This window comes from Panthera uncia, assembly GCF_023721935.1.
Source record: "Panthera uncia isolate 11264 chromosome C1 unlocalized genomic scaffold, Puncia_PCG_1.0 HiC_scaffold_4, whole genome shotgun sequence".
NCBI classification, from domain to species: Eukaryota; Metazoa; Chordata; class Mammalia; order Carnivora; family Felidae; genus Panthera; species Panthera uncia.
In genome coordinates, this window is record NW_026057585.1 from 21,176,326 (window position 1) to 21,203,162 (window position 26,837).

Here is a 26,837-nt window from a genome sequence, read left to right on the forward strand (position 1 = left end):
ACATTTGGATCTTCACTTTCTCCCCTCTTTCTTACTCCTTTGTGCTCTTTTCCTAATTCAAAATTGCTCTTAGATAAGGCTCTCATAACATTTACACTAAGAAAAAAGAGACTAATAATGCTTAACTATTAGGCTTTCCAAGAATATTTATATTTAGTAGGTGACCTATACCATAAGTAAAGGAATTGACTGAAATGATGGATTTTCAAGTATTTCAGTAAGCATTTTTGCAGTTTTAGGGGAGAAGCTCAACCTATGTGGTGTTTGTGAAATTGAATCGCATAGGTGGCTATATATTCTATGTATGGGAATGCCTTCTGGGGGTGAGAGCATATGTCAATATGATGTGCTTATTTAAAAAACCCATTTAAAAATATAGCAGCTCTATAATCCATGCACTGAATTGGAAAACAGGAATGTAAAACAATATCATGATGGAAGGCAAGGAATTTGGAGCATTCTGTTTATAATAGGCTTTGATTGATAGTACAGAACTTTGTATTGTTACTTTGTCTGGAAAAGGTCTTCCTGTTTTCATTATTTTAGTTCAGTGGCATGATTAGTGTTGTCTGGAAACATTAGTCACTTCCTGTCTTTTTCTGTGGAGTAAATGTGTTGACATGGGTAGGGAAGAAGGAATAGGGGCATTCAGGAGGAGGTGGCTAACATCCAAGTGCAAAAATGGAAGATTTTATAGTAGGGAATGTCACTATTCTTGACCATAATCAATGTGTTCCTTCTCTTCTAAGTCTACTGTGTTGTTCTTTTTTTTTATATTAAAAATTTTTTTAACATTTTTTTATTATTGAGAGATAGAGACAAACTGTTAGCAGGGGAGGGGCAGAGAGAGAGGGAGACACAGAGTCAGAAGCAGGCTCCAGGCTCTGAGCTGTCAGCACAGAGCCCGACATGGGGCTCAAACTCACGAACTGAGAGATCATGACCTGAGTCGAAGTCGGACGCTTAACCACTGAGCCACCCAGGCACCCCTACTGTGTTGTTCTTTTAAAAATGAATTTAATTCACAAAATTTCATTAGCAAGCAAAACTCATTCTCAAAATGGAAAGGAACTTTTAGTTTTAGCAGGTTTTCATTGTGGGGATGTATCACACAGCTCTGATTTAGAAAGGTAAGTGTACACTTACCAACAGGTTAGAAATTCTTCAGATAATTAAAATTTCAGTTGGTATGCCTAATTTAACTACTTAAAAGAATGGAAGAGGCCCATTTGCTTGTGTTATTGTCAACCCAAAATTGAGCTTATGGGTTGCAAAAGAACACTTCCTCACTTGTGCAAGTACTACCACACTTCTATAGAATTATCAAGTTCTGTTTGCTGAATTAGCTGGAGCTTAACATTTATTGCTTTTTAATGAGAATCTTTCCACTAGAAACATTTAAAATTATCATCCCACCAACACATTCAGAACCTATATGTCTGAGTAATTTGACTTAGGTCTTTAGCTAAGGTTAAGTAGAGCTATTATAATTAATTTTGTCAGAATCTTATTTATTTTTTTTATAAATGAGAAGTAGAATATGATATTCAAGCGATAACAAGGAATTTAAAATTGATGAGCTGTCACTTTTGTAGAAAAAAGTGTAATTTTCCATTTAATGCTAAAAAAGCTGGATAGCTATAAAACTATAGAAACCGAGAAGTGTAAATAGAAAATAGAAAAAAATAGAAAAAAAATTGCTAAGTTAGGGAAGACTATGGAAAGTTAGATGTTATAGATAATGCAAGAGAAATTGGCATTCTGTTTTAAAATGTAGAAAAATTAAGGAAGTAAAGTTAAACTATAAAAGCATAGGGAAATGAGATATAGCAAAGTAATAAAATATCACACTGAATAAAATTTGTTTCTTGTTTTTTCTTGCAAAATTAAGGCAACTTGTTAACTTAAGTAGGAAGTTTAAATAACAGGCACAAACAAGTAGCTGGCATCAGATTCTGGTGGGAAAAGATACGATATAGATGATTCAGTATATTAGTAATCCAAATACATTCACAAGCAGTACCGTACTATGACAGAAGACAGACTTCAAGTTTCTAAGGTCAAACAATGCAATATCCAAATAAGGCAACAACTGTTTTTTTTTTTTTTTTCATTTTATCTTTTGAAGTGACTTAATCAGATCATTATTTATTAAAGAAAAGAAAAAAACCCTTAGTGTGTATTATTCTATGAGGTGGTCAAAAAAAGCTGAAAGCAAGAGGGCTTGTTAACAACACAAAAGGAAGATTGTCACACGATTAAACAGCAGTGGCAAGCCTTGTTATTTTCATTACCTGTTAAGGACGGGTCCTCAGTCCCATCTCCAGCTATCTGAACATCAAGTGGAGAATGTTGAACCGGGTTGCCTAAGCTTTCTTCTTGCTCTTTCCAGGATATGGAATTTTTGTGGGGAGATTTGTGGTTTGTGTTTTCATAGGGATTAATTTCTGATCTCTTTCTAGGAAGTGGTGTTGGTTTGGCAGGCTGGTAAACCTGACTGTAGGGAGCTACAGGATGGTAGGATGGTTTCTCAGCTTCTCCTTCACCCTCCTCCTCCTCATCATCAATCACAACCAGCTCAGCATGGATGATCCCGTCATACCCTGTCAGAAGCTTCTTTTCTTCTTCATTGTCTTCTGCCTGCTGGTAGCCCATGAAAATCATTGTCACGGGTTCTGTATTAGCCATGTCAGAGGGCAAGGAATGAACGATATTGTATCTGATATCTTCCTCATCCTCCTGGCAAGCAGGAGAAGAATCCTGGTATTTTGGCTTCCCAGCTATTGCTTCACTGGGACTCATTCTGGCCTTTGGAGAGGGTGAATATTTGTCCTGCATCACATTTGATTCTTCCCAAGGAGTCATCAGCCTCTTTTGTAGGGTGTCGGGCATCTCCTTGGCTTGTTGAGTCATTGATCGGGGTTGAGGTATCGGTCGAACAGGGCTGATATGATTGAAGCTGTTGTCCCTCTCCTCTGAAAGTCCATTGTCCATAGTGTATACAGATTCATTCATATCATTACCTAGTCCGTTAGCTTTCATCTTTATCCTTTCTTGAAAATTTGGTCCGGGAGTTATCTTCTCCCTCTGTGGAGTTGTAGGCCTGCAAAATGGATTGGCATATACAGGCTCATGATACTCTGTTGGAGATTTAGAGTTTCTCTCTGAGGCTTGTCTTAAAAGTTCCTCTACCTCAACTGGTGCCAGGCCATCCGTGCCATTGTATGCTGCACCATGATTAGAGCTTACTGCATATACTGACTTCTGCCCGTCGTCGTAAACTTTTATTCCTGTACCTTTAAAGTCATCTGATGGGAGAGGTATAGAAGACAGGACTGTACTTTCTCCAGTTTTCAAGTCTTTTTCAACTTTAATTTCCATGGCGTACAAAGCTGTCAGGAGAGAAATTTCATCTTCGATTTAGTTAACTTTTTCTCTTATACAGTAGCCTGCTTTCACAATGTATTTTTATGTTAAGTCTACCCTTTGATATTCTTTCATGTGAGATGCTGTTGTCTGTTTTTAAAATTTTTGATTTTATTCATTGATTGTATAAGGTCAATCAATTTAAAGGCCAGCACCGTAATGACCTAGGTTTTTATGTAAGGATGTATGGAATTACTGAAAAAATGGGACTGAAAAGCCGGTTGGAGAAGAGAAGCTGATGATTCCACTGGGAAACCAAAAAATATCCTCTTTGTAACTAATAAATCCAACAAGACAGATCGCACTCTTACATTATCCAATGGGAGGAGTCAGACCTCTTTGTTAGCTAGGAAGAATGGGTTGCACCAGGCATTACAGCAGGTAAAAGGTCTAGCACGGTATATTTTATTAAGTCACATCCTTGCTGTGTGGGCCAGCAGCCTGCTGAAATCATAGAGGAGTGTTCTAAAGTTTTCACAGCAGGGAAGCTGTTTAAATGTAGAACTGGTATTGAAGAGGGAGGAGGAAGGCAAGAATCACATGCTTCTCCTTCTGCCTTCTTTTTGTGTTTCTTTCATTCCAATTTTCAAGTAGGAGGAAAAAAATAGAGCAATATAAGCTGAACTGAAACAAGTGAACTGGAGAGCACTGTGTGGATGAGCCCTGCTTCAAGGCGCAGGCAAATTCCTCATGACTGGAGTTTTAAGAACTATTAGGAATCTGGGCCCAATTACAATGTGGCGGTGCTTTGGCTTCTGCTCTGACCTCCCACTTTCCTTTTTGGACCCATCTTGATTTCATACCTCCTCGGTAGCCCGGTGGTTCTTGGCTCCCCCCAGCTACCCAACTAAAACTGCAACCCTCCCCATTCCCACTCTCCATGTCCCCCACCTCTGTTTTATTCTTTAGTATTTTCACAGCCTAATTTGGTATTTTTAATTTATTTACTTAATTTTAGGTCTGTTTTCTCCTTTAGGATGTCAGCTCCAAGAGCAGAGATTTTTGCTGTTTTATTCACTACTGTATTCCTAGTGCAAGAACTGAGCTTGCCCTATAGTATGTGGTCACTAAATATTTGTTGAATATTTAAATGAATGACTGCTACCTGCTTATAGAGTGTAGCTTCCTTTTCTGGTCTGAAATTCAAAGGTTCCCTCTCTGGCCCCATACAAGCCTTCATTTTTTCTGGAGGCTTGGAAGTATTAGTTTTATGAAAACCATTCCACATGGAGGTAAATAATGCCTAACTTTCCCAAGGGGATATTTTTACTTTCATAAAGGATCTTAGTGATCTAAGAGATTGCCTACTAGATGGAATATTTGGGGGGAGATATTTTTGAGCAGGGGAGCTTTGCTTTTAAGAGTTTGTCTTTCTCAATCCTTTATCTTCTCTGTCCCTATAACTCCATTATCCCTACCTATGCAAGTGACTCAGATACCTCATGGAACTTTATAAAATGGACTGTTGCTTAACCTGTAGCATCAGATGTAACAGCAGGTTGTTAATATCTGACATTATAATATCTGAATTTGAGAACCTGCCTTTGGATACAGATTTTTCATGTACCTTTTCTATTCTGTTCATCATCTTCTGTTCCTTCATTTCTTTCCTTCCTTAATCTGGAAGGCACATAGGATTTTGGAAGGTCAGGGATATTAGCATAGATGTCTTCAATTGACTCTGTAAAATTAATATTAATTCAAAATACATTTAGAATATATTTACAATAATGGGAAATGTTTCTGTGGGTTTATTAAAAAATGTAGTTAGACATAGAATAGACTGCTCAAAAACATACCTTCTGATGTTTCTTCCATTTCCACCTTCACAGACTATAAGAAAAAGAGTTCTCCATGATTAAAACAGTTCAGTTTAAAACAGAAATTCTAAATGTGGATATAGTTTGAAGAATTATATACTGTTTGTAGACTCATTCTGGGAGGGACTCATAGTTTTAAATGTTAATGCTCACCCTTATTATGTCTTCTGTTGTCCTCTCAATTGATTTCAGTTTCTTCAAAATTGCCTCTTCATTGATTGAGATTTGCAGCTCAGCCTTTTCAAGATCTTGGATCTCCTTCTCAAGTCTGACAACAGAAAGATGCACTTTTTACTGCTTAAGACAGTACAAACGTAGAGTTCCCAAATATGTCTTCTCCATATATAAACTTTCCTTGGAATATTGCATGTAAATATCCAGATACCTTTTAAGAACATAGCATTACACTAACCATCAGATTTAGTACATAGAAGGTACATAACACCTGACTTTGATATAACAATCTTCAAGTTAAAACAAGCATCTTTTTTTTTCTTAGGTAAACTATTTGAACCTTGCCTCATTTTCTTCTTTGCAATTACAAATGTTATTTCCAAATGAAATAGAGAAATTTCTTTTATAAAGAGACTTAAGTTTGAAGTTGAGCCACAAGGTATGGTTCATCTGTAGTTATTACCTAGGTTACCGATTTTTCTTACCCGAGTCTCCATATTATTTGGAGAAAACATTATAATAATTTTTTTGTAGCTAATCAGCACTTTATAAGATTATAATTATTAGACTTAATTTAATAATCAAAACTATCACTTCCAAAACCCTGTATATCCTAACATTGAAAATGACACTTCATTTTAACTTCACAGTTTCCTAAGAATTGTGACATACTGTAGTGAATAGGGTGGAGAGATGAGAAACGGACAAAACTTAGTATGATGGCCTCAGATGCTGCTGTTTATAGAGGCTACATTTTCTGAAAAACAAAAAACAAAAAACAAAACAACAACAATAAAAAAACCCACACATGGCCTAATGAAGTGTAAGGGAACTTATTGGGGCCAAGAGAGAGCCATTTGAAATTGGACTGTTGCAAACATTCTGACCTGGAATCTTGACCAGAGTGCAGCTGCTTGTCAGATTCAAGTTAACATCGGGGTGTGATGTCGTGACCTCTTCCTTAATAAAAACATACAGCCACCAGCATTCATGCAGTTAGTAAGGCTGACCCTTGGCTGCCATGGATTACATGTAGTTTCTCAGCCAAATACTCTATGTTGTAAAGTCAGCTGCCTCAGAGGATGGCTGATTAGATAGAGCAGCTAGTCCAGGAGGTGACAGCCATGGGTATTAGCATCTGCTATGATAATTGTCAGTTTTTGGCTCCCTTCTTTAAGATGGTTATGGATTTGGCAGTGCAAAAATATTGTGCTATTGGGGTGCCTGGGTGGCTCAGATGGTTACGTGTCTGACTTCGGCTCAGGTCATGATCTCATGGTTCATGAGTTTGAGCCCCACGACAGGCTCTGTGCTGACAGCGCAGAGCCTGGAGCCTGCTTTGGATTCTGTGCCTCCCTTTCTCTCTGCCCCTTCCCCACTCATGTACATGCTCTGTCTCTCAAAAAATAAACATTAAGAAATTTTTTAAAAATATTGTGTTATTGTCACACCAATAAAAGCCCAAGGTGTGGTCTGCCTGACTATTCTCCCACTCATTGCTACAGTTTCAAAGTTCTGACTTTCCTGCTGCTGCTGGCCATTGGTAGTTGGCCATTTGTAGCTAAAAAAGTTTTCTCACCTATTATAGAATTCCAAGTAAAATATAGTACTTCGGGTTTCTTAGAAGTTACTGAGGTGTGACTGACATTCTATTAAAATCAGTCTCCATCCATGGTAGCACATCCGTCCATCAGTAGAGTTGTGGGGATATATGTTGGTTGGTAGAATGGAAAGGTCCATACTAAAAGTGATAGATCTGGATTATTCTGTGTCTGCTATTCACTGCTTGTGACAACCAATTCCTTTAAACTCCCTGAAACTCGGTTTTATAACATGTACAATGAGAATATGGTACCTGCCTTAAATTTTATACAGAAATTTGGTGAAGTTAAGAAGAGATGATGTATATGAGCACATTGAATACGGTTGATATCAGATATGTATTATTATGGTATAATTATTAAAGGTTTTCTACAACACACAGTGTCTCTTTCTCCTTCCATGCCCTGTCTCAGGGGATCCTTTACCCAACAGCATGTTAGAGACAGTCTAATGAGGATCTTTTGAATAGAAAACAAGGATGATTATATCATTGCTGCAAGCAGCTTTTAGACTGCAGGATTCAGCTGTGCAACCGGATGGATCTGGGTTTGAATACTGGTTCATCTTCCAACTTCTTGTGTGACCCTAGACAAGTCACCAGACCTTGCTAAGGCTCATTATCTTCATTCATTTCATTTATTCATTTGTTCATGAAAAATATTTGTTTAGCATCTATTTTGTAGCAGGCACAATCCTATGTGCTAGGTATATGACAGTAAACCAAACAAATTCCTCGCCCCAAGAAGTTTATATTCTAGTGGGAGGACACCGACAATACACTAACAGAGGAACTGGCAACTTTTTCTATAAAGGGCCAGATAGTTAATTAATTAATTCGTTCATTAAAAATTAATTAATTTTAGGCTTTACAGGCCACACATACAATTTCTTTTGCTTATTTACCTTTTTTTCCCCTTTTACATCCCTTAAATAATAATAATAATAATAATAATAATAGTAATAAAAAACATTCCTAGCTTGTGGCTATATAGAAATAGGCCAGGGCTAAATTTTGTCCTGGGTCATAGTTTGCCAACTCCTGCAAATGTATATACATACATATTTACATATGTATATGTAAATACATATACACACATTTATTTATGAAGAAAAATACTTCCATTAAAAAGTAGGATAAAGTAGGATAAGGACTATAAACATAAGGGTAAAGGGATGAAGAGTGCCTGGGGAGAAGGCACTGTTTGCACAGTGTGGTCAGGGAGGGGCTACTTGACAAAGCGTCATTTAAGCAGAGATATGAAGGAAGCGAGAGAAGGGTACATGAGGGTGGTAGGGGAAGTGCTTTCTGGAGAGGTAAGAATAACCACAAAACTCAGGCTAAGAGCACGGGGAATAAGCAGAGTGGTAAGAAATGAAGTCAGAGAGGTGGCAGGTGACTAGATCATATGGGGCCTAATGTATGGTAAGGCCTTTGGGGAACCACAGGGAATACTGAGCAGAAGACAAAACATGTCATGAACTGAAATTTAAACAATCACATTGGCTGGTGTGTGGAGAATAGGCTGGAGGGGCAAACCACGGAGGTCAGTAGTTGTAACACTTCACAGAAGATGGCTTAATTCAGGGGGGTTGCTGGTAGAAGGGTGAGAGGCGATTAGAATCTGGAAATATTTCGAAGGAAGAGTTGCCAGGATTTGTTGATACATTACATGTGCGATGTGAGAAAAAGAGAGATGTCAAGGGTGAGTCTGATGTTTGTGAATAATTGGAAAGATATGAATTTAATTGCTCGGACAGAAATCTGGGAGGGAGAAGAAAGAGACTGGTGCTGGATGTGGTAACTTCGAGATAGTCAATGGTGACATGGAGAAAACAGACACAAACGTTGGGAGCTCAGAGAAGTCTGGGTTTGAATGTAAATTCGGGAGTTGGTATGTATAGCCATAGGCGTGGATAAGATTTCCTAGAAAGTCAGGGCTTCCAAGGACTGAATCCTGGAACAATTAAACATTTAGAGATCTGGGCAATGTTACTACTTCATAGGGTTTAATAAAGAATTAAAGAAATAGCATGCACTCAGCAAAAGCTAGTTTCCTCCAGTTTCTGCCCCTTTCTGTAGCTGGGGCACAGAGATAGATTCTTGATCTGTTTGGCCAATTACATCTCAGGGAATTAGAAATGCACTGGCATTTATAGTTGTTTTCCTCTGTAGAGAGGCCCATGGGTAATGTAATGCCATATGATTCTCATGGATGTCTTTAGACTAATATGGTAAGAATACAAGGTTGAAAGTCTGCTAACCTCATCAAAGTATCTGCTAATGAATGTTTTTGAAGGTTTTCAAGTCACTGGGTGAAAGATGCATTAATATGAGGTTGCAGTCAAATGACATATCAGGCATGTTTATTAAAACCAAACAGAAACAAACGAACACCCCCTTTCTCTTCTTTATCATTTAGTTACAGCCCGCTCTCTGTTACACAGGATAAGAAGGAATCCTTTTGGTGCTAATTACTTAGAATCACAAACCTCTACAGGAGATGCTTAGTGATACAGAGCATTTCCTAAAATTCTCACTCAAATGCAAAACTCTATATCCTATTTTTATATGTTGATTTGATACTTCTATATATTATTTATGGACAATATAAATAAGATCAAAAGATAAATGTTACACATTTGTTGTTCTAGAAAAGCATTCTGACAGATCAGAATGCCAGTGGAAGTGACGGGAAACCCAGGAAAGAGTAACAGAGCATGGAACTGGCTTTGGCCAGCCTCCCCCTCACAGGGTCGGAACTGAGAGGGGAAAGCATGGTGGCAGTCCGGCAATGGAAGAAGAGGAGGTCTAACAACCTCCACACCAAGGAGGAGGAAATGTGCCTCCTCCCTGGAAAATGTGCCAAGTTTTTGAGGATTGCCTGTTCTTAAGGAACATAAAACAAAAATTGCAACTGGTACGTAGGCACTATTTTTGTATCTCTAGCATGGTGGGTCTCACTGACAGTGATTTCCCCGTGAGGACATCTGGCAATGCTGGAGACATTTTGGTTGTCACAACTTGAGGACTGCTACTGACACCTAGTGGGTGGAGGCCAGAGATGCTGCTAAACATCCTACATGCACAGAACAGTCGCCCAACAAAGACTTACCTGGCCTAAAATGTCAATGGTGCTGAGGTTGGGAAGCCTAAAACAATGCCCAGCTGGTATAGTAGGTACTTGATACATGCTTCATAAGGGATTTTTAAAATATCTGTCTCTCTGATAGTTTTACTTTTTCCTCCTTGTTTCTCTTTTCTCATTTACATAATATGGAATCCAAACTATTATTTGTTGAATAAATTTGATCATCCGTATTTTTATTTAATATTACCATTTGGGTTAACTTCCTTTTCCAATTTCTTTGTATATCTATATTAATTTCTTTTTCTGGCTCAGTGACTCTTCATAGTTAGGAGGATACTCAACTCTTATTTAAAGCTCAGAAAAATTCAGGGCTTAAATTAGGGACTCATATGTAATCCTTTTCCAAAAGCTTTGAGTAGAGAGAAAAATTTAGCAAGTATAAGTGAAATATTGGGGAATATTTATGTGTGTGTGTGTATATTGTGTATATCTATATACACATATATCTGTACTATCTGTGTGTATATGTATGTATATACATATACATGTATATGTATACATATTTGTGCATGTATATGTATATATATTTGTATGCATATTCATCCATATACACCTGCACATAAACATACTTATGTGTATTTATATAAAACTTTAGTTTTGTATATATAAAAGTAAAAATATGTATGTAAAACTATTTTTTTTACATGGAAAGCTTTTGGCGAGGTCACTAGGGAATAACTTTCTAACCTTCACCTGCTTATCTCTCAGCTGATGGGTTAGAATTTCCATAAGTGCTGCCATGCCCATTTTTACAAGGTATTACCTTTCTGAATGGGAACTGAGCTCCCAGAAATGCTGATTCAGTTTGACGAGAAACAGGCAGCAGAGAAAGAGAAATATCCTTCTTGGTGCCTCCTGGGCTGTTAGGCGGGGCCTGATGGATGAGTTAGCACCTCTCATGATTTCTGAGAGAGGGTGGGCAGGCATCATGTGCCAATTTAGATAAGCAGAGTACATGAAAAAGGATTTGTAATGCTATCCATTATTGGAATCTTTCTTCTCCCTGCCTATTTGCTGGGGAAAAATGGGGTTATTTTCAAGAGCTCCCTATGTGAAAGCAGGTAGCTTTCATTTCATGCACTGTTCTAGTAATAACCTCCCTTAATCATCACGAGATAATGTCCCCAATCCAATTCCAACATGCAATTTTTTGTCTTAGGAAAAGGACAGCACATAAATGCTGGATGCACCAAGAAGGGGTTATTTCAGAAGGCAATTTTTCTGCTGCTAAGTGTCCATTTATCTCTTTCAGTTTTTGGTGGAGTTAACAAGGACTAACAATCTAATGGAGTTTACCACTGGGGCCAAAAAGGCCAGGACTCAGAAGAGTTATGTTCTACCTTCCATCATTTTACTTGCTAGCAATTATAACAACATTTAAAATGTATTGAGTATCTATACCGTATGAGGCATTGGCCTAATTAGTCCTTCCAACAACCCCCGTGAGTACCATTATTAGTTCCATTTGACAGATAAGCAAGCTGGGCACCTTGATAGCCCCCGGCCTGGAGGCTTACAGGTAGCTTGTGGCAGGACAGAATTCGAAATCAAATCTCTGCTGACAGAACCTGAGCTGTTAACAACTTTCTAATTAACCACTATGGGAACAAAACTTTAAAAAATGGGTTCTTATGAACCTAGACACAACGCTCATTTTGCTCATCAGTATAAAAGGATTTCTTACTTCCTGTCATAATAAAGAAACAGAAGATTGAAATCGTAGCTGGGGTTTGGCCACATGTAAAAGTGCTGACCCATTATATACAAAGGTAATATTTCTGTCCTGGTATTCATTAGGGTAATTTTGTTATACTAGGCATTTTTCTGCTTAGTGGACAAGTCAGTGTGACCAGGATTAAAGTGAAGGCTTTGTCACTTCTTCTTCTTCTTCTTTTTTTTTTTTTTTTGGTTGTTTGAGTTTGGATTTTGGTAGAGGTTCTTACAACAGTCTCTGTTTCAGAGTCTGGGGTTTCCATAAGCTGTGGCCACTTTATAGCCAGCCTTTCTTTGTTTGGGCACAAGACTGTTCAAAGTAATAGAAGTTTTAGGTCTTAAATAAAAGCTGGCTGATGTAATTTGATTATAATACTGTAGTTTGAAGGTAATCACTGATGCTGTGTTTGAAATTAAGTTTATGACTGACTTTGGCTATACACTCCCAAAGGACTGATGAGCTGTTTGCTGTAATAGGCTGGGAGCCTATTAAAGGCCAGGACTACACCCGGAGATGGCCCAGTGATCATTTCTCTGGGATGGTCTGAATCAGCAGGACTTGGTCCAGGTTGTGCCACCACTGATATACCTCTGAAATTAGTTGATGGAATTGCTAGGACCACCTCACTGACCCCATCCAAGCTAGACAAAGAAGGATTCAGTTTCTTTTGGGACTCACAGGTTCTCAGAATGTGTTCACCTCCAGCAGATGTTGAATTTGGTCTGGAGTGGTGAGCAGTTGTAATCTTTGACTCTTCCCTTAAGTGCAGATTCTCTTTCCTTTTTTTTCCCCACTGAATCTTGGGAGAACAGGAGGTGGCTGGTGGTTTACCTACATTTTGTGTGTTTTTGTGTGAAGGTCTACTTTTTTGTTTTCAGCTCTACCCATGGAAACAAGACAGTGAGCCCATATGAAAGCTAATGTACTTAGCTTACTTATTTAGCCCAACCAAGCTTCAGTTTTCTTCTTTGGTGGATAATAATAGTATTCACAAAAGGTTGTCTTAAGGAGGTAAATAAAATTATTTTTGTAAGCCTCTACCACAGGGTGTGACACAGAGGAATTACTCAATAATGATTAGTTAGCCCTTTCTCTTCCTACTCTGGTAGGAAAAGGAGGGCCATCTATGACAACTCCAATAAAAAAGAAAACCTACCAGGTCTATTTGGAGATTTGTTCTTCAACTTTGATATCAATGATTTTGGAGCGAGTGTGGGTGTGAATATAGCTTTAGGGACACACCTGTCCTTTAAAAATACAGGTCTAGACAAGAAACCAAAATAGTACTCCAGGATTATTAGAATTTTCATAATATTTATGGGAATGGTATCTAATTAACAAATGTTATCTATTTTGTAAATGAAATCTCCTCACCCCAATCTATTTCTCTTGTTCTTTTTAGTAATAGAAGTCCTTGAGTCTTATGTGTCTCGCCAGCTACGGACTACATTTCCATGTCTCCTTTGCATTTAAATGGTGTCATGTGACTAAATTCTGGCTAATAGGATAGTAGCAGAAGTGACATCTGCAATTTTCAGGTCATAACTTTAAAATAGAACTGTTTGCCCTCCACTTATCCTTTCTTTCCTACACTGGAATGCAGATGTTGTGGCAGTGAGCTGTCTTTGACCATCCTACCAGAAGTATCACTTAGGGAGCAGCAAAGCAAGACAGAAAGAAACAGGGAGGGTCTCTAGATCATCTCATGGGATGTTGCTTCTCTCTCTCCCTTGAATGTCTCCCAGCTAGGATTGTTATGGGTGTGAGAGAAATGAATGTTCTAATCTTGTTTAAGCCGCTGCGGTTATAGAATCTTTTAAAGCATCAAAATCAGTATGCTAATTATTGCATCACCTTATGGGGATGAACCTTTGCATAACCAACTTTATGAGATTTTTTTCTTTGATTTGCAAAATTACTCATTGTTACCTTGCATTTCAGATAGTTAGCCAGTAAAAATAGAAAAATAGATCAGCTTTGCATCTAGTGATTGAAGAAGCTACATGTTTCTAAATCATCTACCAAATCTGACATGGTTTATATTGATGTTAGCTAGTTAATGCTCAGTGGCTAAGGTTTACAATGATAAAAGAAAGATCTTTTATTTTTTAACTATGACTGATTAAAATGAATAGCTTTGGAACTCTAACAGATACTATTAAGTATATGTAGTTGATGACTTTAATTAGGTAATCTTGACTGCAGTGTGTTGGTCATATGTAATGGGCAGATAAGTTATTATTGATGGATCAGAGGTTAAAGATATTTTATCTTTATAGGTACTTTGCTTTATGATAATATCAAACTCTATTTTGTCATAAAATTGAGAATATGTAGTCTAGTAGAAGGTGGGTTGATTTTTGTGTTTTATTTTTAAAACTAGGGGTCTGATAAATTTCATCAAACATTTAACACACTTTTTTTAAGCACTTAACACATGTCAGGCATTTTACTCACCAAACTGAAATAAAACTATATAATAAAAAAAGATGAAGAATACTTGTACGCACAGACATAGGACATGAATTGCCTTACAATCAGCCTTGCCAACAGGCATGTGTGTAATAAGGAAGATCTAACCCACTAGTGCAAACAATCACATGCTGTGGGTAAGCATGCCAGAGAATTAAAGGGCATTTGGCATACAACAAACACTCAGTTTGGCCTAAGCCAGATCTATTGCCTCTAATCCTGAGCATTTAAGAACAGGAGGAACAATGCGACACAGCAGCTTCAAGATAACAAGAAGCAGAGAGCTAGCCCAGCAGTGACATTGAAACAAGTGTCACTTGGCTCTGATAATTGGGAACAGAGCAGATGTTTAGAAAAGCTGAATAATTTATAGTTACATGCGAGCAGCTTTTGCATGGGTGAATCTCATCTCCTAATATAACTCTGTAAATATTAATAATTATATTATGGGCAGATGATACTATCATGAGTTGAAACTGCCATGTAGGCAGATATTGTTAGAAGATAATCATTTAGTAGAAAAGCAAATGCTCTTCATCAGAACAATATTTTGTAAATTAAGGCTTTAATTTTCCATGAAAAATAAGAGGCCAAACTGGTTTTCAGAGAATCAGTCACTTTCATGGGCAGGTTACAAACAAGGTTTTCAAATGAATGCAAATAAATGCACAGTCTGGAGGTTGGTGTGGTATGGTAGACTGGTTAGTTATGGGCTTCTTGAGTGCTCTGGTAGGACAGAAGCTGGGTGTGTGGTTTTTAATTAGAGCCTGTAGAGGGCCTTGCCGTACATGATAAATACTTAATAAGAGCTAAATATTTTTTTTTAAACTTAAAAATTTTAATGCTTATTTATTTTTTGAGGGGGGGGGGCAGAGAGAGAGGGAGATACAGAATCCGAGGCAGGTTCCAGGCTCTGAGCTGTCAGTGCAGAGCCTGACGTGGGGCTCGAACTCATGAACCATGAGATCATGACCTGAGCTGAAGTCAGATGTTTAACTGACTGAGCCACCCAGGCACCCTGAGCTAAATAGTTTTAATAATAATTCAAATTGACCTCTACATACATAGGTGCCATGAGGTGCCTTAGCCAGGACATGGCAAGTTAGCTGCAGATGTGCTTATCCATGATTTTGGAAAGCTTTTTTTTCTTTAAAAAAAAAGTTGTAGGGGAAAATATTTTTAGTGAATAAATTACTTGTTACCGTATTATGAAATGGCAAAACATATTCAATGATGTATGCAGCCATTGACTCTCTCTGTTCAGAAATAATTACTGGCTGTATGCCTTGTAACCCTTAACATTTATTTCCAACAGTATTATAGAGCAGCCACTATATTTTCAACTTTCTATCCACTTCATTTTTGCTTTGCTTCTAGTATTAATTGTTCATATTTGATACCAAGAACAGGACTCTATTATTTGAAGACCAATAAATGTAAATTCCAATCTTAATATAACATAGAATAACCAACAAGGACCAGTTAGCCTGGGGTGGTCTAAACGGGCTAAGTGACACTTAGCTTGTGGCAGATAAAAGATGCATTCCAAGGGGTGTATGTGGAAGCTTCCTGAGCTGATAAATTTAGTCATAGATCTGGGGTGGGGGACAGTCTTGGAGAATGGGGAAACCTAGGCCCTTTGGTAGCATATTGTACAAAGAATTTCTGCCTTTGAACATTCTTTGTGACAATTACTCCTCTCCCACTTTCTCCTTTGTTCATTTGCTCCTTTGTTCCTTCATTACTCATGTCAACACAGCCAAAGATTTATGATGTCCATGCTAGTGGTTTTAAATTTGTATTTCAAGTTACTGAATATTGTTTTAAATGAAATAATGTAAAATCACTTTGAAAAGTTAAAGGATCTAAAGAGAAATAAACATAACTAAAAATTTGCTTTGAGGCACTTATGATCTCAATCTCCTTTACTTAAGACAAAGATGGGTTCGATGTGGCAGGTTCTCTATAAATCTTCATTGAAATGAATCAAGAATGAACTGAGTGAGTCCTGGTGGAATGGGTCTGGGGTCAGAAAGATCTATGTGACTCATGGCTTGTCTGCTACTAGATTTATAGCTTTCTGTGCTTTAGTGTCCTTATATGTAAAATAATGCTAATTAGACTTTCCTCAGAGAATTGTTTTTCTCAGAGTAATGCTCAGAGTATATAATATATGCTGCATAAAGGGTAGCTGTTATTATTGAATTGCAGTGGAGTGGTGTTATTCTAATCTACTTTTTAGACTATCACAGCCCTGGTGGGGGTGGGGGTGTTTATGCTGGGTAATCATTTAACCCTATTTTTACTAAGCTATGGATGAGATTGGCAGGTGTGAATCACAGAGGATGCTGGGAAGTGGGGGATAAGGAAATAAAAGAGCATAGGAAAGAGGGGAAAGATGAGAAAGTGAAGTGAGGGTGAGGTGTTACAACACGTCATCAACAATGGCCTCAAAAACCACTGTCATGGGACTTTGCCCTTGACTCAAGATAGTTGGGTGGTTATCCTTTTTTATTTTTTAAAGAATTTCAGGGCTTTCATTTTTACTTCATTAATGTTCAAGTCATTGTCTAGTCTTTAGCTGGACCCTTTAATAGATGGTATTTTCAAGTCTGACCATCCATCCATCATCCATCATCCATATTTTCCCATTCATTCATTTTTTAAGCTACATAATCACAGGTATTCCTATTATGTGCTAGGCATTGTACTAGGCTTTTTTTTTTTTTTTGATGGGGTTTGGGGGTTAGATTTCTTCCTCTTTTTTTTGCTGGAAATTTGATTTATTTTGCTGTTTTTGTTACATTAAAAAAATCTCCTGAGTTAAAAATAATCACAATATCTGGGAAATTAAAAACAACAACAGATGAACTATTGCAAATCTGATAAACCAATTAGTCAAATATGGAAAGTGAAAAACATGCTTGGAATGCTTTTGACTCATATAATTGCTTCAGAATAATTTCTTAAGTGTTTCTAGGCAACAGCAGATTTAAGAAGAAGAAACAAATGGTGGGTTTCTCTCTCTCTCCCTCTCTCTCTTTTTTTGTGTGCCTTTTCCCCCTTTCTCTTCTCTCTCTCACATTGTCACAAGAGCAGCTTGTGCCTCTCCCACAATATGATGTTAGATATGGCTAGTTGGGTCAGAATGTGACATTTTTCATGCAGCATTCCTCACTGTGTTGGATGAGACATCAGTTTCATTAAGGTACAGTTGGCCTGCACAGGTAGATGAGAGCATTAGGTAGGGGGTTGAATTTGGATAGAAATCACAGCGAGCTGAACTTTGATAAACTATAACCAGCATCAAAATCATTTAGCCTTTATATTTCTCCATCGATCCTTTGGGTTCTGTTTTTGAAACTGAATCTTGCCTGCTATTTTTTGAGTTAACAGAGTAGATTACTGCTTTATATGATCTTGAGCAGAGTGCATTTCCTAATATTGCATCTCCATTTGTAGTGGCACTTCCCTTATGTGGGATGGTGGCAGCTGCAGTAATGACCCGCTCCTCAGATTTTCTCATGACATACAATCACACAGAAATCCAATCTTTCCTGCATCTTCATATTAGTACCTTATGGGGCAGGCAGTGTCTACCATTTGGAGACAAATTAAAGCTCATTAAAGAAAGGCAGAGGGTCAGAAGGGTACTTTGGAATATTAAAAAAAATCCTTACTAGAGAACATTTAATCATAAGTAGATAATCCTTCTCAAAGGGAAGGCAGTGCATTTACATCATTCTCCCTGGCAGTTAACCTTTTGCATTTTATGCTTATGACATTTCTGTCAGGCACTCTGTGTGCTCCAATTAAAGTCAGAGGTCTTTGGACATAGTTCAAAAAGTAGCAAGCCTCTGGAGGGCAACTTGATGCAAGGCATTTTGGCAGAGGGAGGACAGCTGGGCAGCCACATAGGAAAGAGGAATCTAGAATGTGAACGACACAGCTCCTTTGGATGCTTCTGAGGGTGTTTGGAGGGGGTGCTCATTATGGGTGTTGGCTATTGGATGGAGGAAAGCAACAGACGTGACAAAACAGGAATTCTAAGCCAGCCTATAAATTTGTACACATGGGTGTCTGGACTGAGAGGTCGGTGCTGGATTTGCACCTGTGCCTACAATCAGGTAGTAAATGGTTCAGTGGTCACAGTAAGAACAGGGCTCATTTGGGAGGCAAATTGAAACTCTATTTAAGCAAAGCGATTCAGAAGGAGATGTTCAGTATCATTTTACTCCTGGGAACATTTCCTCCTAAGGCACAGGCAAAATACCCACTAATATTGTTCCAAAGCTAAGAATGTGACTCAGAGACAAAAACCATGGAAACCTACTTATTTTCTGAAACGTTGCTGTTCTGAAAGAAAATGAGAGGATGAATAAGCAGACATGTTTTACTTAAAGGTTATGTGTGAGTCAGGGAAGCTTTGAGTTTTTAATATGGCAGAGAGTCATATGAGTATCTATGCATATAAGAGAGTGAAATCGTTACATGGGTTGGAAATTAAAAGTGCTGTAAAAGGGTAGCATTTACAGGATTTAACTTTTATAAAAATTTTCTACAGGATCTGAGGCATAATTTATTTTTATGATTAAGACATTTAATTAGATTTTAAATCCTGAGTCCTAATTTTTTAGCTGTATGCGATGGGGCAAGTTAGCATCTACAAATGTCATTTTTCTCACCTATTAAGTGTTAATCTACCTCATAGCGTGGTTGTGAGAATTCAGTGAGATAATCTATATGAAATGTTGAACACAGTGCCTGGTCTATAACACATGCTCTGTAAAAATTAACCAGTATTGTGAGCGTTTTAGTCTTCAAGTCATAAAGAAAACCCATCCATTATTTCCAAATGGAAAGAATTCTAATTGCGTGGTAATCTCAGTTTACTCAAAGGAAAAGATTCTTTGTACTGGCATAAAGAAATGAGACATCTTGGCCAAGAGATAAAAATCCCCAGATAAAATTCCAGGCAGTGTCCTTCTTCTAATTATTTTTGACTCCTAATAAGGACTAGGGTCTAATATTTTTTGAACACCTACCATGTGTCAGGTACTCTCCAAGCTGATCACTCATGAAGTCCTGTGAAGTCACTATAATTGTCCCACTATTACAGACAAGGAAACTGAGGCCCAAAGAGATGAGAGAACATGTCAGGCTTATAGGTACCGTGGTTGACAGAGCAGGGATTTGAATGCCAAAGGCCATGCTCTTTCAGTTCCTCTCACAAGACTGGGAGTAGTAGTAGGAATGAAAACTTCAGGAGCAGTCTGGCCGTGCTGCAGACTCTGAGGTAATAGCAGCGTTTCTATTTTGATGTTCCCGTTAAAATCTTATCCTCTAGCTGAGAGGCCTGGCAGGTGGCAAATGTCACCCTTGAGCAGGCACCTAAGTCAAGTGATAAACAGTCATTCAGGGTTTGGGATGCTTTCCCTGCTTAGGGAAGAAGGGTGGCTCTGTCTAGTTCAATTCCATCCTTTGACTTGGTTGCCTCTTGGAGCTAACGGGAAAATGTACTTTCTTTAGCTGGTAATAAAAGCTTCTTAAGCACTGCGGGTAGCTGTTTTGGAGAAACACTGAATTTAAAAACATGCACCTGATTATTTAGCAGTTGTAGAAATATCTGAGAAGAAAATGTTCAGTTATCAGGTAAAGCTGCTTTGGCGACATGATTTCTTTAATGCTGGGCAGTAGTGGAGGCTGTTTAATACAGACAAGGCACAGATATTATTTTGTCTCTGTATGTTGCTTCAGAACATTCTGTTCCCTGCACATTTTAAACGAGATAAACAGCCTTCGTGCATCACAACAATGCAAATTCTTGATACGAACTCTTTGCAAATACATTTTTTTTAGGACCATTCCTTAAACAAAGCAACTTGCTACGAGGTATTAGATGTTTTACTATTTCCAGAACATGTACACCCACAGCTCTCTTTTAGTTTTATAGCAGGAGAGCACTGAATGGGACTTGCTTTGAGGCCCAAGTTTACCTTTAATGGCTCTGTGACCTTAATTAAGTCCCTTATCCTCTCTGAGCCTATTTCCTCCTCTATGCAATGGAGGTGTTAATGCTTTCATTCTAGGATTGCTGTGAGAATGAAATGACTTAATGGAAGTGCAAGTGCTTTGTCAATGGCACAAGGCCATTTAAAAATAAATCATTCCTGTTATTTTATATTTGGGGGTTAAAATCATTTGGTGCTAATAAAGGAGCACTTATGGTTAATGACATCCTGAAGGTCTAAAACAAAGTTGTAGTGAAGTCACGGGGATGAAAGCACAGCCTAGGGAATCCAGTCAATAATATTGCAGTGACATTGTACGGTGACAGGTGGTGACTGTACATGTTGTGGTGAGCATTGTGTAATGTATAGAACTGTCGAATCACTATTTGGTATACCTGAAACTAATGTAACATTATACGTCAACAGTACTTCAATTAAAACAGAAAATAAAAAAATAAATAAACTCATCAGAAGATGCCAGAATTGTGTAATGTGAGAGCAACATGAAAGAAGATCCGGAGAGTGCTAGGAGCTCTTTGGAGAAAGGAGAACCAAGGGTCAGAACATGCTTTAAAGACTTCCTGTAAGAGATAATAGGTTTTCGGACCATAGTGTGTGGTCTAAAATGCTGTGTGGCATCATTTTATAGGTAGCATAGGGTAGTCATGAGTTTCTGATCCACCACTTTGTAATTATGTGAATTCTTTACCCCTTATGTGCCAAAAGTGAAGATAATGACAATGCATCACAGGGTTATGAAGATTAGATGGGATGATAATCTGTAAAGTACCTGGCAGGTAATATGGCTGGTAAATATGGTTTGTCTTCTTCTTCCTGCTCCTCTTCCTCCTCCTTTTTTTTTTTTTTTTTTTTTTTTTTTTTTTTTTGGTCAGATAGGAACTCTAACTAGGGAAGCCATGGTCGGTACCACTAGAAGTTTATGTGCTTCTCAGAGCATTCAGGCAAGGTCTGAAAGCAATCAGTAGAACCCTAGTAAATTCTCTGGGATTACTTACAGTGCTGCCCAAACTTGTTAATGCGTCTGAGTCTGTTAGCCACTTCAGTTATCATCAAGTGCAGAAAAAGTTATAGGTATTCAGTATGGGCAAAGACTCTTAAATAAGAGGGGGCTCTGAAGAGAAGCAGGCATATGTCTGCAGAGCGTAGGGTATGCAGGGATTAAATTCAGAACTCCTTCAGAGATAAGGGTTCTGTGCTAAGGACGAGAAAGTAATCATCAGCTAAGCCAGACTTTGCTAAGAAGCTCTTGCTAAGGGACACCTGACAAAGGATCAAGTTTTCCCAACTGTAGAGTTGATTTATTGAGTTATTTTTAAGGAATTGTTATCTACCATTCAGAAACACTTCACATCTTTGAGCAAACAACCGAGGGGTTTATAAATATAAACACTTCAATGATTAATATAACTTTTAAAGAATTGTTAATTTAAAAAAACATCTGAATAAGGATGAGTAGTCAGTGATTTTAGCTATTAAATGTACAAGCGTGTGAAATTAGGCAAGTAACGTGAGAAACAGTTAAAAAAAGGAAGCTTTTTTCCATGCTGTCAATTTGAAGGCCTAATGCAATCTGTCTGTATAGTGTGGTGAGGATGGGCAAAATGTAGTTGTACAGCTAGTGGATATTTTTACCTTTCAGGTCTTTCCTATAGTTCTCACTAAAGAGGACAAATTCACAGTGAGTGAGATTTTGAAAGCTACCTATATTTATTTCAAAGATCCATAGGCTTTAAATTATTGTCATTATTATACCACAAGAAATTCCATCTTTTTTCTGTGTGTGGGTTAGAAAATGATTCTGACATTTCCCATGTCTCTTTCTTTCATGCTATCTATATTTTGTGATAATACTAATAACCCAATCTTCCATTCGAGCTTTTCAATATATATATTTTTTTCATGTTCATCACTTTTTAAGCCAAGGCAATTTAAAAGCTTTACTTGTTATATCACAAGTTGCTGACTTGGTACTGATTGTGGGTGATGGGCAGGGAAGGACATTGAGAAGTGAGGTCAACACCTGGGACCAAATAATTGGGAAGGTAGAAGAGAGAAAATGCTAGTGAAGTATTCCTACAATGTCTTCTCTTCCAAAACATGGTTGTGACTGGGGAGAGCCCGGGAGAAGGGTGATGGACACACAGTGTAAACACATCCAGAGAACTGTCACCTGTCCTAAGGTGAGAGTAAGGGTTGGGGCTGTGAATAAGGACTGTTTTTTGACTACCCCTTATGTGCCAGTTGGTGCTAGTAGCTTAGCACATATATTTTTAATTTGCTCAACAACTGTAAAAGATAGATATTGTTACTACCATTTTTTAGATGAGGAAATAGGCTTGGAGAGCTTTGGGTAAGTCACCAGTATGTATTTAAAAAATAAATCATGTGTTGCTATGTGTAGGTGGCATTAACAGTGAAATTTCTGTCATCTTCTGGTGTTGCCTTAGTCTTTATTAGAAATCCAAATGAAGATGTGATTATGCCCTTAAAAATAAGAATGGATCTTATACATGCAACATGGGCAAAGTCAAAATAAAGGGAGTTATGGAGTAGGTCAGTGAGGGCTGTACCTGAGGATGCTTTGTTCTAGAACCTGGATCTGGCGCTGGTCTTGTTGATTCTGCTTCTTCATCTCTTCCTGTTCTTTTCCGCTGCTGACTCCATCTAGAAGCCATTTCTCCCTTAAGGCCTTTTTCTGATATCAGGAAACATAAAGATGTTCTTAATCAATAATTTCCTAAATCTCTAACTACTTTGAAATCTTATGAATGTTAATAGTGAACATAGTAAAGAGAAATGATTTTTTTTCTCACTGCGTTACCTGAATAAATCTGGTGTTTCCCTTCATTGCACCCTTTGTAACCCCCTTCCAAAGCCAGTTTTATGTATCTAAATCCTGTTTATCCTGCACGTTCTAGAGTAGGTTCTTCCTTCTCTGTGAAAATCTCTGTCCTTCCCCCATCCTCACCCTCAGAGAGCTCTCTTTCTTCAGAATCATGCAGCACTCTGCTTACCTACACTGTATGTCTAGCAGTTGTACAGAGATCTTATCACGTGATGTCTAACTATTACTTATTTGATTAATGGGTGTACATCTTTTGTCTTTGAAGTAAAAGGCTCCTTCCTTGAAGCCATTTTTTTATTCATCCCAATGACAGTGTACAGAAAATGCTCCAAAATTTTTTTGTGTGGGATTAATTGAAATGAGGGGCAAAACAAGAGATTGCTATTGTGTCTTAAACTAATTCGGTGTTAGTCTTAAGTGGTGTGGTCAGCACTTATTGCTTTGCCCACCCAGTACCTCTTCTGTCTTCTGAGAACCTCCCCGGTTCCAGATACCTAAGTTTAGTACAAAACTACTTGTTCCAATAATACGATGCACAAAATTCACTGATCTAACTTGAAATTTTGTCAACTTTAACAAGATGATAAATATTTATGTTTTATCATATGGGAAAAAACCCTTTGAATTTGCATGAAAGAATTATAATCCTGGATCCTGAGCCTGAGAAAAAGCAAATGAGAGATGCGTAAATTTTGGAGAGGACTTAGCTAGCACCCCGTCCATGTCTTATGTAGGAAGTGTTAGGTATTAATTCCAAAGAGTTTGAGTTTCTCCTTTTCTTCCTGAAGAAAACTGTTCTCCCTATATATCTAATCTACTTGTGTAAACTATTTGTTTAATAATTACTTATTGGGGATTTGTGCCTAAAATGGTGAGAAGAATGGGAACTCTGTATTGTCTGAGACTTCTTTCTCTTACATCACAATTAAAATGAGAGCAAGTAAAAAGAACTTTTGCCTTTTTTAAAAGGATGCTAGAACTAATACTACTGGAATCTAAATATCTTCGAATTTTAAACAAAATTTAAATAAGGTTGATTGTGCTAGGTAAGTATCACATGATGGTTATTTTAAGTAAGGCAATGGTCTCCAAACCAATAAGAAATGTTATACTGCTTACAAATATATATTGTATGGAATTATACTTTATAGAGCTGATAAAACCTGGCCTGCTCTAGTTGAAGCAGGGAGGGGGCCCAGAAGCCTGTGGATGCCCAGAACACACAGTTTGAAAACCACTAGATTGAGTAACAGCCTTATCCCACATGATCACGTTCATTTTGTCCTTTTCAGAGTTTCAAGTGATTGCATGTGGACAACACCCCCCATAAGAGTAGTTTGTATTATTCCAGTTTGTAGCCAGAGATTCTTTGCCCCAGTGTTACCTTAACCCTTAATTATGGCTGTTGAGCTGTTTGCGGAAATGTTCTCCCACAGACACAGTTAAAATGTTCTTAATAAAGGTCAAGATCTATCTCTTGAGGTCAAAGATGCCAAGAAAATCTTAGTACACTCATTTGAGGAATTTACTTTGATTTTAATTTATTTTTATTTGATGGAATGTGATGATAGTTAATGCATAGTAAAGAAGACAGATGACACCTATCAAAAGTAAATTACAGTCCTTACAAACCACCTACCAGGACAGTTTCAGTCATTTACATCCATATCACTACAAGAAGCACTCAGATGGGATGGTCTTATGATGCTGAGTTACAGAGAACAGAGAATAATTCATGTGATGTGATTATGTGAACTTGGGGCTACATTCTTGGTTCTTAGTCTGGTTAGGAACAAGAATAATTTAAATTTTATCTTTGTAAAACTTTGTTCATAATTCACAAATTGTCATTTACCTCTGGCAAAGAACCCTTTGCCTCTGAATATAAAATACATAATTTGGATGTGCAATTAAAATGATATGGTACAATTACGTATTGTGACAACCTAAAGATAGTTATTTTGCTTTTATGTCACAGTTTAGACTTGTGCTTTCATCTATGAGGTCGATGTAAAATCTGTTTCACAACAATGACATTCAGAATCAAAAGCCGTATTAACTGTATGAAAATATAAGTGACATGTGGGTAATGGATATTTGGGCAGTTAATTTTTTTTTTAGGGAAGGGTTTTCCTGAAGCACGTTCCGTTCTATACAGCAGTTAGAGTAGACTTTAGGAATAAATTAGTTCTTTATACCATGGATCAAATGGACTTCCAGAAAAGAAAAGTTTTCTAAGTTGAGTGCATTTTGTGTGTCTTGGTGACAGATTGTGATCATGTTACTAGGCAAGGAGACCCATAGTGTACAAATCTCAAAAATGTTTGAAAGTTAGAATGCTACTAATATCCCCAGAAACTCCCTTTCTAGCATGTCACTGGTATGATTGCCAGGTTCCAGAGCGAAAGAATATCAGAGTGAGTTCCTACAATTATTTGGAAATGTATGTACTAATGACACAGAAGGAGCACTTTGTAAATGTTTATGTTTGTGAAGTGTAATGAAATAGTTTGCAATCAGGAAAGTGCTGAGAACAGGTGGATGAAGAAGAAAATTAAAGGAGACTGGCAACTGTAGAGGCCAATAGAGCTTTCTTGACTTGGTGAACATATTTTAGAATTGATTTTAAAAATACTTCTGCACATTTCTGAACCCCATTTTGGAACGGTGCCTAGTTGCTGTTTGCTGTGGCCAACCATTTTCTGCAAAACTTAGACGAATGTGACTCTATTCAAACTGCCAGTCTTTGCTCTGTGTTCCTTTTGCAGTTTTAGTCTTGCACACAGCACTCATCACATAATGTATGTCTTTATAAGTTCCTGTGTCAGTTACCATTTTAAGGATACAGGTCAAACTTTATTTTGTATTCTTAGTGCCCTGCTTAGTACTTTACACATAATAGGTCCTTAATAAATGTTTATTGACTAAAAGGTCCTATATACACCTATATAAATCTTACTTATCAGTTAAGACTCAGCTTAAATCCCACACCTTTAATAGACCTCCTTTGACCACCCCAGATTACTGCTTATACTATTATTTAAATTTAAGAAATTATCTTTTAACCTGTCCTAGTTATTTATTTAATATTGGGGTTCCCACTAGGTTGCAGGCAGAAGGGCTACAGCCCTCCAGGGCCACTGCTAGTTTCTATGGCATTAATAAAAAAATCAGGAAAAATTGCTGTTTCTCATCTCCACCCTTTTGGGTCAGTGCACAGCCTGGGAAGGTGGATAGCTCCTTTGTGCAGAGAAAAAGAAACTTCATCCTTCAGACAGAAGCAGACTGATGACAGAGTGCACAGTTCCAAGGGAGCATGGGCAGGGTTTTAGCACTCCTTTCTCAGGTACCTTTGTGCAGTACACAATCTGCACAACTGTGTACAGCAATCCAAAGCATGATAATGTGTTGATTGGATTGGATTAGAAGAGGTATCCTGGGTTCCAGAAAGCAAACCTATATGGAAGATCATGTATTATTTTTTTGGACTGGTTTTGGTAATACTGAAAAGAAGCGCCACTTCAGAAACAGAACTTTCAGTGAGTCAGAGTTTCCATTCCTTTCCTTTCCTTTCCTTTCCTTTCCTTTCCTTTCCTTTCCTTT

The 26,837-nt window shown here is 37.7% G+C and overlaps 1 protein-coding gene and 1 long non-coding RNA gene across 2 annotated transcripts in view; one reads left to right on the forward strand and one right to left on the reverse strand.

Annotated features, from left to right (window-relative positions):
- The window catches only part of PALMD (palmdelphin), a 48,785-nt gene that overhangs the window by 2,441 nt on the left and 19,507 nt on the right, over window positions 1–26,837 (reverse strand). Inside the window, exons 3-7 of the mRNA XM_049616749.1 lie at window positions 22,960–23,084; window positions 5,400–5,514; window positions 5,226–5,259; window positions 4,994–5,107; window positions 2,295–3,392 (exon numbers count right to left, since the gene is read on the reverse strand). Of these exons, the coding sequence (XP_049472706.1) occupies window positions 2,295–3,392; window positions 4,994–5,107; window positions 5,226–5,259; window positions 5,400–5,514; window positions 22,960–23,084 (1,486 nt within the window). The remainder of the gene's footprint in view (window positions 1–2,294; window positions 3,393–4,993; window positions 5,108–5,225; window positions 5,260–5,399; window positions 5,515–22,959; window positions 23,085–26,837) is intronic.
- Window positions 23,775–26,837, forward strand: part of LOC125912361 (uncharacterized) — a 4,188-nt gene continuing 1,125 nt past the window's right edge. Inside the window, exon 1 of the long non-coding RNA XR_007454676.1 lies at window positions 23,775–24,280. This is a non-coding gene — a long non-coding RNA (uncharacterized LOC125912361). The remainder of the gene's footprint in view (window positions 24,281–26,837) is intronic.